A 20,131-nucleotide genomic window follows, 5' to 3' on the forward strand; every position below is an offset into this window, starting at 1 on the left:
TAATCCAACATTGTGCAATTAAAGGCTTCCAAAAACGAACCGTCCAAACATCCGACGAATGCCCGGGTATCATTCACTGCCAGATCCAAACATCCAAAGGAACACCGCCAAAAGAAAAGAATAGAAAAGAGAGGACGGGCAAGAATAATCCTGAAACGCCCTGATAAACTTCCAATGCTAAAGAAAAAACGGGTGACCAAAACCTTTACTATTCGTCAGGCACAGAATGGAAGGGAATGTACCGCCAATTCAGAGAGATGGACTTTCATAAAAAACTCAGTTCGTCATCACTATCGTCATCCTGCGAGCAAGGAATCGTCCACCAGGTTATGGGTGGTGCACTTGATTGTTTGCCAGCACCCCGCCCCAATGTGGCCGAGAGTGACTTTCTCCGATTCGAGTCGGTACCCTCGTCCGTGGTTCGGGAATGATGCCTGCGAGTCATAGGGTCTACGGCTGAAACGTTCTTATTAACAATGACCACTTCAACCTTAGTTGTAGGGAATGATGTGTCGACAGAGAAGGATTTCGGAACTTTCGGTTGGACTGAGTCCTTGAGGGCCCCACGTGCAGCCCTGGTCCGGGCGGCTATCGGAGATCCTGCAAACGGGAGCTCCGACGCCATTGGTGAATCACGGGTTTGGCTTTCCACAGGGGTTGAGCGAAGCCTCTTGCATGATTTAGAGCCAACTCCTGTGGCCGTGAAAGCTCTTTTAGCTGAGACAGATGGCGCAGATGATGTGACGCTGGAGGCAGCATCCTGTGAGGGGCTAGAACTAGATGATATGCTACTTGTCGAGCACGCAATGGTTGCCGGCCGAGTAGAATATCCTTTGGCGATATTCAACTGAGTAAGTTTCGGTTTGGTTGCAGGTGTACTAGCCACCCACTCACCGATACTTTCCTCCCATCGATACATATCAACGCTATCGTCTGGGGCTTCATGGCCAGATGCGGGCGACTGTTTCGGGCTCTGCCCTTGCTGAAGTAGAACCGCCTTCTGTTGGACCTCAATCGCCCAGGTATGGTCATCGGCATCCAGAGTAGACTCGGCGAGTCCCATGGCAGTTTCGGCAGCTATTTTTGCAAGGAGCGAAGAGAAACAGTGGACATTCGCCAGTTCAGCCAGCTGTGAAATTTTGGACCGAACCCCCAAGGATACTCTAGTTTGGTCGCTCTTGCGTGTGCGCTCATAAAACTTGATAACCTGCCGGACCAGCTCTGCTAATTCTCTGACCATGTCATGCTGACACGCTAATGATAAGAAAAATAGTTTCATATTCCTCCTCGAGATAGAGTCCGACGGGCCGAAAGGCTCAAATGACGACACTTCGCCACACTGTAGCAAACGGTCGCCTACTAAGACATATCCACGGCGCAGTGAATGAAGAGTCGTTCTTTTAGCCTCGTACGGTTGTTCCAGTCCGATAGCCCGCTGAACAGTAAATGCCAAATGCCTCAACGTGTCTCTGAATTTTACGCCGATCACGTTATCACTGTCACCTACGGATTGCGACCGTGCGATATACATTCCGCATAGCGCAGTAACAAGGCTTGAAGTGAGATTGTTCAAGGCATCTTGGATTGGAACAGGGCAGGGCGACTGGTCTTTGGGTAGACTTGCCGTATTCGCCGCGGAGGCACGAGTGTCCTTTTGACGACCACGTAGTGTACATAAAACCTTTCCGTGAGACACGAGCACCACATTTGAAGCCTGGGAAATACCCCCAGCCGAAAGTATCACAGCTTCGATCACTCGTGTTGCAGCAGCCGAGTTAACACATTCGGTTGATAGAGCTTTGATTGCCCCATCTACACAACGCTTCCACAGATTAGTGACCATCCACTCCGGCGGCATGGCTCCACGTGAAAGGAGTTTCGCCAGTTCGTCAAAGATAAACGAGCGGCTTCCAACACATTTTGCGTAATACGTTCCCAGGATATGGACAGGATCGTCACAATGGGTTGATGGCGTGTGAGGGTCGAACGCCGTTGGGTAATCATATGTGTTAACGGTTGAGAGTTGTTTAGACAATAGTAGCTCAAAGGCGTCAATTTCGCCATGGCTCACACATTCCTCTAGAAGTCGACAAGCGGCGAGCTTGGTAACCCAACCCTTGTGCACCATCTCAGAGACCAGTCGGATGCCCTGAGCACGCACGGCTTCGCGTAGGGGCGACCATCCATTGCCACCCGGAGCATAATGGGCCTCGAGTTCGGTAAAATATGCATCACACATATCTGCATCACAATCCTCTTCGAGCTCATCTTGTATCCTCTGCTCTTCCGCAATAAAATCAGGGAGACGTCGCACGGCCATAGACAACAAGGACCGAGCGCCCCGACTTTGCTGTTGGTTTGGCGAGGGCCCAGGATTGCTCCGAGTTTTGCTCAAGAATTTTATAAATATACGATCCAAAAAGTGTGCTATATCCACAAGCCCTGTATCTCCGGAAAGGTCGAGCACTTCCTTCCACGAGCCTTGGTAAGAAGGGTAACTGCTATTGTTCGTTCGCGTCGCCCTCCGTTGATCGGTCGCTCCGATAGTATTCGTAGGTAAAGGACTCCAAAAAAGCTGTTTCCTAATCGACGATGGCTCCAAAGGCTGCTTTGCTTTCCCAGTAATGAGGGGTGTCGCAATCTCGATCGCACCGGGTAGAGTTTTCCGCCGCTCTGGGCTGTGAATCGACAGCCTGCTACGTCGTCGCGCCCCATTTCTTTGCCCTCTACTCGAGTAATTATGCCGTAATCGTCGTCTGATCGGTCTTCCAGGAACCCAAGCGGGATCACCGGGTTCTTCGTCCGAGTAAGAGCACCTTTCCTCCGCACAGGTCACTCTGGAGGGTCGGATACACCCACTAGTGCTTAAACCCCCCCTTTCCTTTAGCTTCGCATGTGCGATGCTCGTAAGAATCTCGTTGTGCTTTTCCAGGCGATGATAGATAGAACTTAAAGGGCGCAGCATGCGATTTGCCCATTTCGCGGTTGGTCGTATGTCTTCCATGTTGCGCCAATCGTCTCACTGCTTCTCCTGAAGTACGCTAGTCAGTGTCGCGTTCGATATCCATTTCTAACCATAGCGTGGAGGTGGTTACCTGTGCCGCTGCGTCTAACGGAGCTCATTGATTGTCCATGTTATTGTCTACTTGCGACACGGGTTGCTCGAGGATGTCAAGACCTCCGGGGCATGTCGTATGAAGGTTAACTAGGGATTCGATGTATGACAGCCAAATATGATATAACCAAAAATATACAATGATTAGATGGCTCGTAAGCCTTTAAAATGCAACTGGTAGGGCTGGTCGGAGGAGTAGCTACTAGTATGATTATCGCCAACAGACGTAAACATTGGATAAATTGAGACTTCCCAGAGCGGTATAGCGCATATCACTAATGCAGCTGTCGGAACAACCATTTCTCCGTCCAGTTCAAGATTACATCATAACATGGAAGTTGGATAACTAACTATAAATGGGAATTATGATAGAAGTCCAGGAAGTGCATAATTTCATTATATATGCATTCATCGTCATATATGGTACATATAACACATCACAGATTAGCATGTATATCACTCGAGCTCGCTATGCGGGACTCGGTGGGGTTTGAATCATGCCAAAAAAAAAGGAAACAAATAACATGAAACACCGACTGGTGAAAGAGTAGAGAGGTTTCTAAAAGAAAATATATAAAGTATCCCGCTTATCCGACGTATCCCGCTCTTTTAAAATGACGTTCATATATAGTGGTCTTAACACAGTTAAGACATAGAAGTAAAATGTCAAGAAAGGGACCGGTGCATTTTTTTAACCAAACATGATAGGAATTATAGGTATGTTCAAGCTGATGACTTCTTCGAGCCACGAAGCTTGGGGTTGCTAGCGGCAGCACGCTTCTTCTGCTTGGACCGAGAAGAGCTGGTATCACCACCTTCGATGAACTTCAGCAACTCATCAATGCTTCGCGAGTCCAATGAAGGGTTGGCAGAGCTGGCTCCCGATGCGGAAGGTGCGGACTGGCCGACTTGAGGCTGGACCTTAGTACCAAGAGTGCGGGTGTTCATATTGATACGGCGCAGACGGCGGGCCTGGATGTCCTTGGCATGCTTGGCGATAGAGACAGCATTCTGGGTGAGCTGCTCCAGCCATGTCTCAGCTTCCTTAGTGTTGCGGTCATCAGGACCCAGTTGGCTAAGGAAGATGTTGTAGGCATCGCGCATCTTGCCAACAGCTCCCTTGGAGTCTTGGTCAAGAGCAAGAGCCTGTGCCAGCTGGAACAGAATAGTAGCAGTGTTGATGGATTGTTTGCCAAAGAGGGACTCGCACACAGTCAATGAAGCCTCGAACCACTTCCGAGAGTCTGAGTACTGCTTGAGGTGCTGCAGCATTACAGCGGCGTTGTTCATGGTGGTGATGGAATCGGGGTGGTTGGGTCCATAGATAATCTTCCACAGATCCATAGCGTGCTTAATATAAACCAAAGCAGTCTTGGTGTTTCCAGAGGCATGCTCAAACAGACTAAGGTTAAGGTAGCTCAAGATGGTGTCGGCCGAATCAACACCGAGAGTGCGCTCAGTAACGATAACAGCCTTCCGAGCCAGCTCGACAGCAGCTTCCTTCTCATCAGTCTGGTAGTAAAGCATGGACAGCTGGTGGTAGAGCTTGGCAACTTCTGGGTGGAGGATGCCGTAGATCTGCTCATGCAGGGACAGGGATTCCAGAATGAGCTCCTGGCCCAGCTGCTTCTGGTTCTGCATAAGGGAGATACGTCCAGCTTCCAGAGCCTCTTCAGCAAGGGAGCTCCGGGGCGAGGCATCCTTGACCAGAGGCACGATGTTGACAATGTCGTCAGGAACGATGGATACAGCAGGTTTCTCTGGAGAGGCAGCACGAGCCGGAGACTTGGAATCGCCGCCCTTCTTCTTCTTCTTTTTGCCGTCCTCTTGGCTGGGGCTGTTGGTAGCAGGAACCTTAGCGGGAAGTTGGGACTTCGCAAAAGCGTACTCGCGGGCGCTAAGCTGGAGACCAAGCTTGATGGAGACATCACGAAGAAGCTGCAGGTGTCGCAAAGAGTTGAACCACTCAGGCTCAGGGGTGAAACGATACCGGACAGAGACATGCTTCTCAATATCAGCCCGCAGAGTCGCCGGAGTAACCTTCTCGAAAGAGAAGTCAGCCTCTGGATAGATCTCCCGCAGAGATGCGTCGATATCAGCTTGAGGGTTCGAGTTGACATCAGCACCCAGGAGACAGTTCAGGAGGTGGGCAATGCAGGAGGCGGTAAATGGCGCAGCCACGTTGCGCAAGTAACTGTTGGCAATGTGCTTAAAGGCACGAGCAACCATTTCCTGGACAAGCAGGATGGTCAAAGCATCCAAACGGGCGCCCTTCTCCTTGGACATCTGAGCCAACTTGCCAAGGTAGCGGATGTTGATACCACGCTTGTGCAGAAGCTGGCTAAGAGACTGTCCATCCATAGGGAAGCCGACATCACCGTCGTGGAGATCCTGGATCAGCTCAGGCATCACCTTGGAACGGAGGAAGTCGCAAGTCTCACGGACCTCCTTCTCATCCTGGGCCCACTGCTCCTTTTCTTCGTCGGTCTGAGGGATCTGGCCACTGCAGACGTCAGGGTTCAATGCAAGAGAGAATCCAGAGATGTCAACCCGCTCCTGGTCCATTGCCTCCTCACTCTTCTCTTCGGAACCTTCCTCCTTCGATTCAGCCTTTTCTTCAGACTTCTCCTTAGAAGCAGCTTCCTCAGCCTTGGCGGCGCGACGGCGCTCAACCTCAGCCTTTACATACTGGCTCATCTTGTGCCTCCAGTAGGATTCAACAAGTTCCAATCTCAAAACTGCCATGTTATGAGGGTAGGCATCGCTTCCTTCTTCTTCCTGCCACGTGACATCCAAAGGAGTAACGCGGTAGAGGTCGAGCACATATTTTCTGCCGTCCGTACCAAGCAAACCCTTGGTCTCAACACTGCCTTCGAGATCATGACGCTTGCCGTCCTTATCCCAGACAGCGTGCTTTTTGATCCGGAGGGCCTTGGAGAGTTTTTCGAAGACAGGGGCAAAATCAGGGTGGGTAGCCACGACGTCCTTGCCTTCAACACCACCGTAGTCAATCTGGTGCTCACCAGGTTCGCGCTGCTTGAAGATACCAGGCACAATACTCTGGCCGACAATACGCTTTCCAAGGTAGTCCACGACGACAGTTCCGGGTGTGAACAGGCCGTTGATATCCAGCTGGTTGACCGCCTTAATTCCTACAACGTCCTTACCGACAGCTACGCGAGCAGCTTCGTCGCCGCCCTCGGAAGCGAAAGTTCCGACACCGTCAGCGCCGAAGGAGTAGAAGATGTTGTTGTACACAAAGATCTGAGCATCGCGACCCTCGGTGGGGTTGAGAGGAGCAACTTCACCCTTGGCGACCAGAACGGCACCGCGAGCCGCGGCCTCATTATAATCCGCGAATAGCTTCGAGGTCAAGCGCTCTCGGAAAACACGGTCCTGAACGGTGTCACGAGGCAACTCTCGCGTGGTCTGAAACTCCTCATTCCAGTCTCGCAAGGTTTCCGCGTTGTCGACACCAGAGATCAAGTAGTTCTCTTGTGACCGTGTGATATCAGGCTGGTGGGCATTCACACTCGACGAAGGAGGAGCAACGAGCCATGGGCTGTTCGGTATAGCGTTCTGGAAGGGGAAAGTAGTCAAAAGGTCCTTCTTGTTGTTGGCCTCCTGCAGCGCTTCGAAGGAGGCGTTGAAAGAAGGAGACAAGTGAGAGATCAGAGTTAGAAGAGAGTGGGCGCTGCCCTTCTTCGGCATGGGCTTGGGGAACGGATCGAACCTAGCATTAGAGCACTTGTTCACGAAGAAGCCAGAAACGTGAGAAGTGATCTGGAATTGCTCTCCCTCGTTGGTGGTGACCTGGAGGTAGAGCAGGTGACCCTTTTGGCGGAGATGGTAGGGGACAGGGTTCCATGGGGATAGCGAAATCGACTTGACGGTCTTGGGAAGAGGAGCCTCTGCTCTAGGGAGGATGGTGTTGAGAGACGGTGAGCCGGTAATGTCATATTTGGACAATGAGTGCTCCTTCTCCGCGGTCTCTCCGGCAGCGGCTTCCTCGGAGATGGAATCGTGCAGCGACAGACCGGCGCTGATACCCTGGAGGTTGTCGACACGGTCGCCTGCAGCTCCGACCAGCTCCCTCATTCGGATAACGTGCATGCGGGATTCTTTCTCGGTATATGGGTCTTCCACAAGGACGATTTCCGAATCAGCCTTCAAGTCGGGAACTTCAGACAGCTCGACAAAGTCATTGATGCGGCTGCCGTTGAACTCCAGGTGGAAGCAAGTATACTGGAAGGTGCTGGGAAGCTCGACAATTGACTGTCGGACATCCTGAACTTGCTCCTGGCTTGACACCTATGGAGGGACAGAACAGTTAGGCAATCTGTTAAATGTCTGCGATCATTTCGATGTTAACTGGTTTCAAACACCCACCATCACCTGGATCTTATAAGGCTCGTGAGGAAGCTTCACAGAGATCTGGAAAAGGCCTTTCAATTCGGAGGACTGGTGTTAGTCTTCCAATGATAACAAATGTATCCCAGTTGTGACGTGGCATACCTCCATTCTGCTCCTCTTCCTGAGCTCCCTCGGGGTGGTTTCCGTTGGTAAGTTGTTCCGGAGTCTCTGCTATGGCGGTTAATTTATCGCACTCTCCGCGCTGTGAATTTTGAAGATCACAAATGTGCACATACCTTTCGAGTGCTCCAACTCTCCATTGGTCTGGGCCATTATGATCGATGCTTTGGTAATAAGGGTAGGTTTCAAAAGAAAATATAAGGCTAAAAGCTGAAGCTACAACCTGACGGAACGTCTCGAGCTTCAGACCCGGCTGGGGAAAGGAATTAGGGAAAAGAGGAAAAAGGCGTCGGGGAAGAATGTAGAATGAAAATAGGAAATCAAAAAAGGTATGATATACAAGTACAAGGGTAATTGAATATAGTAAAAACAAACCCCGTACCCAGACGAATGAAGGGAAACAGAACAATACCCCAAATATGGAAAATAAGGACAGGATGCAAAAAGGTTGAAGCTGGAGAAAGCAATGGGGAAGCCGGGCAAAGAGAAAATTTCGCGCGGAATACCCTCGGAAGTGCTCGGGGCGGAGGAATGGGTATGGTAATAGGAATTACCTTGGGAAAGTTGTGCAGGTAAAAAAAAAAAAAGGGAAAAAAAAGTATCAAGATCTCCACACATACATTTCAATTGACCCCAAATTAAACCATATCCACTCTTGGAACAGAGTATCTTTCTCATGAATAATGTAATTTATCAATTGACTCTCTGGTTCATTTCTCTTGGGGTGCCACGTTATGTAGTCAAGTCCTACACCTATACTCTGTAGGATGGGCACAAATCCCAAGTAGGGCTGTGGATGGTATGTATCTTACGCGTGAACTGTGTCTTCTATCAATTGGTCTAAAGTACCCCATATACTCCTCTCTGCCTACTAGTGATATTTATAGATCCCTCTATTCTCGCCTTGAGTCATTCGAAATGCCCCTCGAGGTACCTGGTGTAGGTACTAGAAGTATGTACGGTGCCTTCAGGGTAAGTAGTAGAAGTATCTAGGTCAGGTATATCAATTGTTGAAGGACATACATTCATACAACGGCTGTCACGATGTACGCCGTCTTAACATGTTTTAACTCTTTTCTTCTCTTCGATGAAGGTTTTCCGCTTGATTTACCGACACTTCGGCAGAGTTACCGGACCTCAAAGTCAGCCACACTTCCCAACAAATTAGAGCCGTGCAAAGCCACAGTCCATCTCCATGCGATCGGGGGCGCAGCACCGGAGAATATCTTTGTCTGGAAATTGAAAGATTGGGTCCAAGCTTCCACCTCACCTTCTTTTTGTGTGGTGCTGTCTTTCCTTTTTATTCAATACCCACTGTCCGACTCTCGTTTATCCTCATCTTTCTTTGAGGCTCTTTGCTGGGATTCAATCGGTGTTGATTTTTCACTCGCCAGTTCTCCTTTTCATGTATCCACTACGTCATCAATCTTTCCCCTATCACTATAGTCGACGCGCGTAATTTCCTTACAATCTTTGGGACCTCCAGTTTTATCTACCGCTGACGTCTGTAATCGTTTTTATTTACTTTCTTCTCTTAAAAAGAATATCCATTGCATTGATACAATCCGTGGCGTTCGTTTAATCTACGGTGTATATGAGCGATGCCGGCGTACCGACATGTTCCACGATCCCTGCCAATATTCTCTTCGGGCCGCCTTAGCCTGTCGAGACCGCTGAGAGCCATTGGAGTAGCTCCATATAAATCGGGAATGCATTTCTCACAGGGCTCATTCCAAGCTGCCCCAAACCCCCTGGAGCAAGATGCAGGAGATGACGGAGCCCGACCCAACGGCAACGACTCAGAGCCAACTTTCAGATCTACGGTCCTAAAAATGATGGAGACCGCCGCCACCACTTTTGCTTCTATTGCCGTTCTAGGGTATGCTGCCTAGCGGCCTCCCATGCTGCGCTTGGTTGCTTACTGACGACGTTCCAGTATTGCGGGCTACTCGTATCACCGGTACTACAAGTATCTGATTTTGGAAAAGATGGAAAATGCCTTCAAGCCGGGCGATCCAGCACTCGAAGTTGCGGGTGTAGAATCTGGCAAACATCAGTACCACCATGAGGAGCACTGGGTTGTCCGCGACGAACAACCCAGGATTGATCGAATCATTGCTGGTGGCGCCGGTGGCCGTTATTTCCTGCTCATTGGTGAGAAGGGCACTGGAAAGACGTCTATGCTCCTTGAGGCGATGCGCAAGATCGATGGGGAGGGTTGCGCTATGTTTGAAGCACATGGTGATCTTGAAATTTTCCGAACCAGGCTAGGGAAAGCGTTGGACTTTGAGTTCCACGAAGAGTAGGTTACTTTATGGTCCTTCTTTCTGCAACTACTGACAGATGGTGTCAGCTATATTGGAAGTCTTTTTAGCATTAAGGGTCCTCGAGATACCACCCCTCTCTTGGACATCGAGCGCGCATTCAACAAGTTAGAGAAGGTGGCTCTTATGCGTAGACGTGAAGGATTGCCAGCCTTGATATTGATCATTAATAGTACTCATCTGGTCAGGGATGATCATGATGGTCAGGATCTCCTGGAAATGATTCAACAGAGAGCGGAACAATGGGCGGCTAGCAACTTGGTGACGACAGGTAAACTGCACTCCCTCTTTTTGCTTCTAATATAGACCCTGACAATATCAAAATTGCAGTCCTCAACAGTGATGATTACTGGGTATATGAACGCCTCAAGCGATATGCCACCAGGATGGAAGTCATCCCTGTTTCGGATCTACCCAAGCAACGAGCGATGGACGCTCTACGGAGATATCGCAAACAGTACTTTGGTGAGGAACTATCTCACGAAATACTTGAGGAAATCTACAACAAAGTTGGTGGACGTTTGTCCTTCCTGAACCGGGTGGCAAAGGCCAAAGATTATATGAAACTCTGTGATGGCATATGTGAGGCCGAGAAGAGATGGTTCCTTAATAAATGCTGGATCCTTGGACCGGAAATGGACGACGACGTCATGGATGAGCAGAAGTACTCTGTAAGTACCATAAGTGCCTCGGGTTACCATGAAAACACTCTAACCAAAGATGATGACAGTCTGCCGCGATGGTTCTCGCCAAAGCGCTTGTCGACAGGGAGAAGGAGATGGAGAAAACATATGACCCGGAGATTGGCCATATTCTACCACAGATACCGCTGCATAAGGCGCGGGAAGTTATGACAAGAGCGGACTTTATCCAAAGTTACGACCATGACAACATCTTTACGATCGATTCTCGGGCTATGGTCCGAGCTGATTCCGTTCCTATGCAGAATGCTTTCCGAGACATCTGTGCTTGGGAGGGATTTGACAAGCATCTGGAGGGAACATTGGAGCGTATTGGTGATATTGAGAGTCTTGGACGAACCCGTGAGCTCACCATCAAAGATCTCTGGAACCAGGGTAAATACCAGCTTGCTATGCGGGATTCCAAGGGTCACGACAATGGTGTTGTTGAGTTCTCGGTGGTGGAGGGCCAGAAAGAGGATGAGGACGACTGATTGAAGCATAGAAAGGCGAGGTCAGAGTTGAAACCTATCATCAACTTTTGAAAAACAATGTAATTGCCGGCTCTACTCCTTAACATGTTCTGTGACATAGTAATTCTTGTATGTATCTTTGCTCTACGCCCAACCCTATGATATCACAGACTACTACTAGTACTAGTAGAAGACAGGGTCCTAAGTGTTCTGATTGGTTGGGTGCATCAGGGAAGCAGTGACATCATCACATGCTCACCGCTCGCCAGAAAATCGGCCCAGCTCCATGAATATGAATATAATCTACTTCTACAACGAATTTCTTCAGCTTACCATTGTGTGCTCTACTCCGGCTCCTTCCTTGATCAAATTACAAGCTCGCTGGATTTGGTACTGCTAACACAAAATACCCAACCATGACCCCTCGCAAGAAGGATGTCTTATCTGCTGTAACGGCGACTGCAGATAATGCAGACAAGCCGGCAAACGAATTGCGCCAGAAGACTCAGTTGGAACGGGTTCCCCAGTCAGCGCGCTTTGTGTTGGTCGTCCTCAGTAGCCTGGCACTGAGTGCTGGATTCTTCAGTTTCACATCTGGAGCTACCCTTGGCGAACTGGGCGGCGTGAGCAGACATCTCGAGGCATGGTGGGAAGTGGGGGGTTTGACGGCTTGGAAGGCTGTAGAGGTTGGGTTAGCCTGGATCTTGGGCTTTGATGGTGAGCTCATTTTACTTTCGAACTGCTTACATTTCTATGTTCAAAGAGGGCTGACAAACTCCTGCAGGACGAGATGTGTCATCATTCATATTTCTTACCCACCTCCCCACCTACGCACTCCTAGCATCTTTCTACAACATCCGCCCCACCACGGTTTTGATCTCCTATGCGATCATCTTATTCTCGACCTCAGTCCCCTTTGTACTCCTGCGCAAACCGACTTGCGTGCACGACCTGTCGCATGCTCCTTCTGACGCAGTCCGCAACCGCTCCATCCTTCAGGATCGCGCGACAACCATTTACACCACTATCGCCGCAACATCAATTCTGACTGTCGTTCTATACCTAAGCTATGCGACCTGGCTCCCAACACGACTTGTCCTCCACTTCGAAAACATCCCCGACATTAGCGCCGTTCACGCCGGTCCCGCGGGTCTGCCAACCCTCTTCCTCGCTCTCCTCCCAGCCGGCTGGGCGGCGAGAGATCTCCTTTTCGTTAGTTCCACTGGCGCGGCCCCGCCTAAGAGGGTCGAATCGATCGAGAAGAAATCCACATCGCACGAGGGCGAGTACCTCGCCTGTGCAGTTTATCGGAAGACCTGGGGAGCACTCTCGCCTAAGACGAGAGTTCTTATCTCGCGAACAGTACTTCTCGCAGCCATGCTGCTCAGTAACACCATTGTCCAGTTGGCAGGAACCATTGAAGGAATTAAAATCGAGGGTGCGTCAGCTTGGGGTTCAATCTGGGCTGTCGCGATTTTGGCTGTTGGAGCGACATTTGGTTGGATTGAGGCAGTTGATGGGGTATGATTGCTCGGTTGATGAACTCGGGATTGGTAGTATGAAATGTGACCACGATGAAAAGCGCTTTCTTTATGTTTCCCCCCTTATGACCTGGGACGGATGAAACACTGTCATGACCTTTTCACCTTTATCCTTCGGAATGATGTTTAGCTTCGGCGCTTCAGGTTATATCCGATCCTATTCTCTTCTGTTTCCTCCTTTTCTCTTCTCTTCTCGTTACTCGTACCTTATCATTTTGTATCTCTAGCTGTTATATCGAGCGTTTTTTTGGTGAACGAGCTTTCACGAAATTGACCTGAAAGTATACGCTGAACAGGTTTCTTATTCAATTATATATTGAAACATTATATTCGTTATCTTTGAAGACCAACGATTTAGAATCTAAGCACTCGCTATACAGAAAAGCAACAATGCCGACTCCAACCAAAGAAAAAAGAACGGACAAAAGGAATGCAATACTTCACCGAAGTTCAGTAGTATGGCCATAACCATCCTCAGACATAATCTCCCGGTCATACTGCATAGCCTTGGTACTCGGCATCAACCAGCCGGGATGGAAGATATTAAAGACGCCAACAGAAGCCACCATCATCGCGCCATCAAGCGCAATGAAGTACTTCTCCCGGGTAATCAGATACCCGGTCCAACCTTGCGACAACTCTATGGTACGGTAGATGCTTCGGACGTAAATACAAAGCACGGAGAATACCATGGCGGCGAACAGGGGGGTGATGGATCCGCTCATGTTCTGCAGAAGACGACGACGGAGGACGCGGCGGACAAAATCGGCGGCGCAGGCGACAAAGATGGTGATCGAGAACAGTTGGAAGACGATACCGGCGACCATAATGTGGGTGCCGGGGGCTGTGTCGCCGTCTTCCTTGTTTGTTTCGGCGGAGGCGATGCCGCCGCCGATGGCTTGGATGACGAGCGAGATGATGTCGCAGGTGCAGAAGATCCAGAGGTACATTTTCGGGCTGAGGATGGAGGAGTCGCGGCCGAGGATTTGGATGAAGCGGCCGAGGAGGACGTAGATGCCTGCTGTGAAGAAGGTGGGAGCTAGATTGGCTGGTTAGTGCCTTTTCTTATCCTCGAAGATCGGCAAATTGGTGGGAGTTCTGTTTTTTCTTTGGTTGCTTACCGATGATTAGGGTGGAGATTTGCATCAGGAAGGCTGTCATGTTATAGGGACATTCTGAGGACCAGGTACGTCCGGCCCAGCCTAGGACCTCCGCTGTGTTGGTTTAACGTCAGTACACTATCCGGGTCATCGGAGACTGGAACGTTACGCACTCAGACAACCAATACTGAAGACAGCACACCACCAGGTTCTTTTCCAGGTAAACTGGATTGTGTGAACAATCATCGAGAGACCAAAGAGAACGAGGAAGACGACGCCTGCAGCCAGCGACGGCTGATAGCCGTACGCAGTATCCATGCCATCTATGAGGGGATGGCAGCTCGTGGAGAGCCATTTTTTGAATTCAAACTCTTGATCGGCCGACATCATCAAGACAATTGGGGGGGGGGGGGGGATCTGGCAGTTTGTAGGGTGTAGTTGGCCCGGTTCCAATGGCAATGCAAGCGTAGCTGATCACAGGCAGTTGTATTATTAAGTTGAGAGAGACTGATGCGAAAAGCACAATATCTTATATCCGAATGAACGACAAAGCAGCGCCCAGATTATACATGGGACCACTATAGAAACACGTCAAGAATCAAGTAAACGAGTGGCTGAGCAAGAAGCCCATTTAGTATGGATTACAAGGCAGAAAAAAAACGAGACAAGTCACACAGGATATATCTTTTTGTCGTGAAAATCCTCAAATTCTTACAGGGCCATAGACTCAAAATCGGGATCCGGATGGATCCAATAACTCGCGCTCGCATTTGATGTAACAGTGGAATACGGCGGGGACACCCGTTGCAAGACTCATTCTGATTGAACCCCGTGGATAATCACTTTATTCGGGCCGCGACTTCATTCGGCAAATTGGTCGAAGGCTCCAACGTACTCTGTTCGGAGTTCGGCCCTGGGCCTGAAAGTACTCGCAAGGTCCGCCAAATTGGGTTTAGGGCATCTCGTAACAGTTTCATGAGAGTATCGGAGATAAATCCGGTAGACTGTGCTTCTCCAGTCATGTTGGAGAATGTTAGGATCGTGGCGCTTTATGCCGATAGAGCCAGGCGTGTAACTGAGGCTGAATCACGTAGGCCACAGCTTTGTCTCCTCGACGGTGCTGGGCATTCGCCATTGATCCTGATAGTTTCATAGTACACTGCTCCCCAGTCTTGGCAGGTGCGAAGCTTTCATTAGAGCTTGGCAGAGAAGAAGGTATCTCATCTGGATCATCGTATCCATAGTTAAGTCCCTGTGGTTTAGTAAAGCGAAGGTGTGTTTGCATATGTACATCATGTTGAGATAATGGCAGAAGGATGTCCGCATGGTCGATGCTGGAATTCGACGGATTCAGATGTGGGCCTGAGGCGTTGTATGTCTTGGCAGAAGATTCTCGGTCTAACCGGATTAGGAGAACCTTGAGACCAACCTCTTGAACTTTCTTGAGGTTGAAGAACGAGTTTGCGTCAGCCAATCCCACCCTGCAATAGAACTACCACTTCATGCTATTTACACGTGGGCTGCGCGTGGTATAAGACTTATTGAATGCGAATGTTGGTGGGGTGTTCGTCAAAACGTTTTGAATCAGTGTGCCTTGGCTCTTTCCTGACGTCTGAGGGTCCGGGAATGACGATAGGCCTGCGATCTAGAAGTACTGCAGTGGTTGATATCAGTCAGAATCTTGATCTTCCGGTTGACGAAGAAGAGATGTACCCAAAGCCATTTCATTGAACACTTAAGGACCGGCATAAACTGTGCATCTGCAAGCGCCTGAATATCTAGGAGGCCTGTTGTCAGATCAGAAAGGGCGGATCGGCTGAAAGTCCAGCGGTCGGGAGAACTTCAAGTTGTATTTATACAAACTCACAACAAACCATCTATCATCCTTCTAACCGCACAACTGCTACCAAGATTGGTACCTGTTTTTATGCCACAATACATACTAGATAACGAGGGGTCCAAGGTTCTGTCGTCCATATGCAAAGCTGTGAGACACCTGACCTTTAGAAGCCCCACCCGCTGCTGTATATGTATACTAACTTAAGCAGTGAATCTCATCATCTGGTATCAACTAGTTCTCCTGCGTCGCTGAAACTGCTCATGATCCGTTTATAGGTTCACTGGCAAACGCACAGGTCGCACCCATACGAGTCCTGAAACGACAAGAGGGACGGAGAAAAAAGGATTCAAGATGCTGACAACGGACTTGAATTGGATGCACTGCTGCGAGAGTAAAAAGGCGAAGAATCAAGAGTTTATGGTTTATGGCCGACATGGTGACAGAAAAGATCCCTCTTCCTAATCAAAGCCTGCATTGATTACGGCGTCAATTGCCATAATAGCATCCTCGGAATTCTGAAACCGGGTGCTGATTCTAGGTGTGTTGATTCCTAGATTTCGACCGACCATGGCATCACTCAATCAACTTCTTGTAAGTCATGATCTTTGGACAGAGACGAAATGCTTCTAGAAGCTATGAGGAGGGGATGGCTTTCGGGTGGCCATCTTATAGTGGTCGTTGAACCTTTCGCCCGGTTAATGTGCTTGGTTTCTGTTGCTGTGATCACTATAGCTGTGGAGATTTCTCTCATAGATTGATCGATTCCCGCTTGAGCAGACGTCGGTTGGTTTGTATCTAATAAGTGATCTGCTTTTTTGAACTCGCTAAGGCTGTGGGAAGAGCGTAGCGCATCTGGATGATCGGGCCCTAATACACTATTTCGAAGAGCAACACATTCTTCCATCAAAGCCAACGCATCTCTAACCTTCTGTCGAGATTTCCAAGTATGGGCTAGATCATGCATAGCAGCCAATGTGTCTGGATGCTCTGGCCCCAGTACACACTTGCGGGTCTCTAAGATGTGAAACTTCAGCTCCTCTGCATCCTTCCACCGCCGTTGATGCCAGTATATGTGCGCTAGCCAGACCATATTGCTCACAGTCTCAGGGCGCTGGGGCCCTAGCACGCGCTTGCAGGTTTCCACCAGGTTGAAATATATCTCCTCTGCATCCCTCCATCGTCTCTGGTCATAATATGTAGATGCTAGCCATGCCAAACTGTGAAGTGTGTCTAGATGCTCTGGCCCGAACACCTGCTTCCGGATCTTTATCAACGTCAGTAACAGATCCTCGGATTCCTTCCACCGCCTCTGATCCCGGTATACCAACGCCAGGATGCCCATGCTTGCCAATGTGTCAGGATGTTTTTCACCAAGAATAATTTTTCGCGCCTCTACTACCCGTGCCCCTAGTTCTTCTGCCTCGCTCCATCTTTCCTGTGCATCGTATATGAGCGCCATATTGTTCATGGCAGTCACTGTGTCGGGATGGTCTGAACCTAGCACCCGCTTACGGAGCTTTATAACTTGTAGCTCAAGCTCTTCCGCTTCTTTCCAACGCATCTGTTGCCGGTATACAGACGCTAGGTTGTTCATGCTCGTTAGAGTATCAGCATGTTCTGGCCCCAGAGTCTCCTTGAGGGCTGTCAGCGCCTGTATCTGTAGTTCTTCTGATTCTTCCTGTCGACCCTGTTCATGGTATGTGCATGCTAAGTCAGACATACTGGCCAGAGTATCAGGATTCTTTGGTCCTAGAACTCTCCTACTAGCCGCCAGTACGTGTACTTGTAGTTCTTCTGCGTCCTTCCTTCGGCCCTGCTTCATGTATATCCACGCAAGTCTGGCCATACTATCAAGAGTAGAAGTATTTTCCCGTCCTAGGATCTGTACGTTGATGTCCATTGCCCGTAACGCTGGGTCTTCTGCTTCACCATATCTTCCATCCCGATACAGGCACATTCCGATCCTTTCAAGTAACGTAGCATATATTTTCTGCTGTTTCCAGAACTCACTTTGACTAATCAAGGCGACAGCGTGAGGTAGATACTGTCTCCACAGCGTGCGATTAGTATGATCTTCAGTTGGAAAGACATGACTGAGCTGGTCTGCGGTTTTCTTAATATACGGGTCAAGCTGCCGGTTGTTTCTCATCCAATTTCGAGTTGCATAATATACGAGTCGATGGAGACTCAGGCAGCCCTCGGCCTGTTCATTTATGAATGAGAACGCTTTAAGAAGGCCGATTGCTTCAATTTTCTTCCTTTTTGATATGGCCGAAGGAAGCAATGACTGTGGGATGTCGCGAGGGCTTATACATGCCATAAATGAGAGATAATCCGCTGCTAACTGGTTTAAACTCTGTATCTGTTGAAATGAGATTAACCAGGTAGTAGCAACAGGATTCGCGTATTTTTCTTTCTCCCCATCTCCAAAGTCTTCACTCAGCAGCTCAATCACCTCTGGCTCCGGTTCCTGCAGAAGCGTAACATATTCCGTAAATCCAATATCATTTTCATTGATATATGCTGCTGCCTGGCTATTGCCAGAGGAAGAAAGGCCAGCTGTTCGATCAGAGTCTTGGTCGCATCACTATCATCAAGTAAGTCTTTCTTAATCAATAGATTGTCAAGGATTTTCGTGGCAGTTTCTATATTGGGCTCAGAAATATCTACCACATTAGACGATGCCAGCTTTACAGCTAGCTTTCGATTTCGAGTCGTGAATAGAATACGGCCTTGATCACTCTGAGGTAAGAAATCGACCAGAACTGGGTTAGGGTTACTGGTGCAGCTTTGGATCCACATATCTATATCATCCGCATTATCGAAGATTAGAAGCCACCGTCCCGTTCTCTGGCTAAGATAAGCCTTCACACTGTTTTTCGCCTCTGCAGGCTTTGCATTGTGAATTCCTAGTATTTGTGCCAGAGTCATGTAGGCTTGTTCCACAATTTCGTGGCTCGTACATGGAATCCAGAAGACTGAGTAATCTGAGTGCCTGTTCTGTAAACGATATGCCAATTCAAGTGCAATTTGGGTCTTTCCAACTCCGCCTAACCCACAGATCGCAATCCTAGACGGCCCTTGCGATTTCTCTATCCATCGCTCAAGTTCTGCAATCTCGGACTCACGACCTATGAAACGTAGGTTCTTCCTGAATGGGACCATCCAGGCTTTTCCCTTGATTTTGCGTACCTCCAGGTTGTGGTGGTGGACTGGAACCACGGATAAGAGAACCTTAGCATAGGCAGCAGCCACAATGGCGGCATAGCCTTGCCAACTTTTGTTCTTATGAGAGTCACAGTAATCACAGATACCGCGAATCACAAGAGACGGTAGCTGGTCCATTAGACCGGCCGCCTCCATTTCAAAACAGAGAACACCTATGCCACTCTCTTGCGCAATGATATCGCGGGTAGTAGCATCCTTCATAACCTTATCTCCCGAAGCGATTAAGCCGTAATGGATATATGGGTCATCCATAGGTCTTGGGTTACGAGCTATTATCTTGCCACGATCACAATTGGAACAGTCTATGGCGCCGGTCTGATGGTTATATTGGGCATTAAACAATAGATCTTCTTGTGGTCGGGAGAATTGTTCCTGCATTGCTTGATTTTTGAGCAAGGTACTCGATACTATGCCGTGAACTGGTCGATTCCCCATTATATCGTCGCTCTGCATCTGAGAGATGGCGGTTAATAGAACCCGGGGAGGTTTGTTGAGAGAGCCTGTGCGCTGGAAACGTCCATTGTGCATAGATTTGCCGTAATCATACTGTATCACGCCACAGGAAGTAGGCGTTGGCTTGCTTACTACAACATCGCCGAGACGAATATCAGTCCCAGTACTAGGAACACCCCCTCCGATTCCAACCATCAATCCGAACTGGATTCTTGGGAAGGTGGAACACAGCTGAGATATTACCGTTGAGGCGGCTATTGTTCCATACACACCGGACGGTAAACAGGCCACCACAATATTATGACCGGTAATACTTCCGAGGGTATAACTATTATAATCATTTTCTGCCTGTGGCAATAAAGGGTGTAATGTATCCAGCATAGCCTTCGCAGCAGTCATTTCCAGTGGCAGGGCACAGATCCACGCGACCGTATAATCATCATGCGTGAGGCGCATTTTTCCCGTGTCTGGATGATCACATACACACAACTGTATCAAGTATGGTTAACGATTTGTGAGGAGGAAGTAGGGAAAGTAATATTAAGACGTAACGGAGGCAAGGCTGAAAAAGAATATGACTACGTACTAAAAAAATAGTAGTAGAGGGGTAAGTCGAAGGCCAATCACAAGGTCGAGAAGCAATCGGCTAAGATTGGAACACGCACTCATTTCGAATCTATACGAAAAGTGGGCACGTGGCTGCTCCTGACTTCAAATTATCAACATCCTCTTTCCAATGTAACCAACTACTACCAAGTAGATCGATCATGCGATAGTGAAGTTATTCGAATGTATTTGGTGTGGCTATGTAACCCTGCTTGTTCCTCTAGACCGTGGACTCATT

At 48.9% G+C, this 20,131-nt stretch overlaps 6 protein-coding genes across 6 annotated transcripts; 2 read left to right on the forward strand and 4 right to left on the reverse strand.

Annotated features, from left to right (window-relative positions):
* Positions 1–265: 265 nt before the first annotated feature.
* ABOM_009079 (uncharacterized protein) lies at positions 266–3,004 on the reverse strand (the record flags this gene model as incomplete). Its single annotated transcript, XM_022536207.1, has 1 exon — positions 266–3,004. One exon carries the CDS (start codon positions 3,002–3,004, stop codon positions 266–268), a length of 2,739 nt encoding a protein of 912 aa, XP_022386012.1.
* An 834-nt stretch (positions 3,005–3,838) lies between these two features.
* Positions 3,839–7,801, reverse strand: ABOM_009080 (translation initiation factor 3 subunit CLU1; the record flags this gene model as incomplete). Its single annotated transcript, XM_022536208.1, has 4 exons — positions 3,839–7,426; positions 7,505–7,560; positions 7,631–7,699; positions 7,765–7,801. 4 exons carry the CDS (start codon positions 7,799–7,801, stop codon positions 3,839–3,841), a joined length of 3,750 nt encoding a protein of 1,249 aa, XP_022385986.1.
* Positions 7,802–9,249: 1,448 nt separating this feature from the next.
* On the forward strand, positions 9,250–11,146 carry ABOM_009081 (ATP-binding protein; the record flags this gene model as incomplete). The annotated part of the gene is made up of 5 exons (XM_022536209.1): positions 9,250–9,527; positions 9,585–9,950; positions 10,002–10,243; positions 10,303–10,643; positions 10,703–11,146. 5 exons carry the CDS (start codon positions 9,250–9,252, stop codon positions 11,144–11,146), a joined length of 1,671 nt encoding a protein of 556 aa, XP_022385987.1.
* Positions 11,147–11,541: 395 nt separating this feature from the next.
* On the forward strand, positions 11,542–12,652 carry ABOM_009082 (uncharacterized protein; the record flags this gene model as incomplete). Its single annotated transcript, XM_022536210.1, has 2 exons — positions 11,542–11,842; positions 11,910–12,652. The coding sequence occupies 2 exons, from the start codon at positions 11,542–11,544 to the stop codon at positions 12,650–12,652; spliced, it is 1,044 nt and encodes a 347-aa protein (XP_022385988.1).
* A 454-nt stretch (positions 12,653–13,106) lies between these two features.
* ABOM_009083 (RTA1 domain-containing protein) lies at positions 13,107–14,153 on the reverse strand (the record flags this gene model as incomplete). The annotated part of the gene is made up of 3 exons (XM_022536211.1): positions 13,107–13,705; positions 13,788–13,880; positions 13,940–14,153. 3 exons carry the CDS (start codon positions 14,151–14,153, stop codon positions 13,107–13,109), a joined length of 906 nt encoding a protein of 301 aa, XP_022385989.1.
* Positions 14,154–14,799: 646 nt separating this feature from the next.
* ABOM_009084 (kinesin) lies at positions 14,800–19,743 on the reverse strand (the record flags this gene model as incomplete). The annotated part of the gene is made up of 5 exons (XM_022536212.1): positions 14,800–15,207; positions 15,280–15,411; positions 15,480–15,553; positions 16,291–18,165; positions 18,195–19,743. The coding sequence occupies 5 exons, from the start codon at positions 19,741–19,743 to the stop codon at positions 14,800–14,802; spliced, it is 4,038 nt and encodes a 1,345-aa protein (XP_022385982.1).
* Positions 19,744–20,131: the final 388 nt, after the last annotated feature.

The sequence above is a fragment of the Aspergillus bombycis genome (genome assembly GCF_001792695.1).
Source record: "Aspergillus bombycis strain NRRL26010 chromosome Unknown contig00092, whole genome shotgun sequence".
NCBI lineage: Eukaryota > Fungi > Ascomycota > Eurotiomycetes > Eurotiales > Aspergillaceae > Aspergillus > Aspergillus bombycis.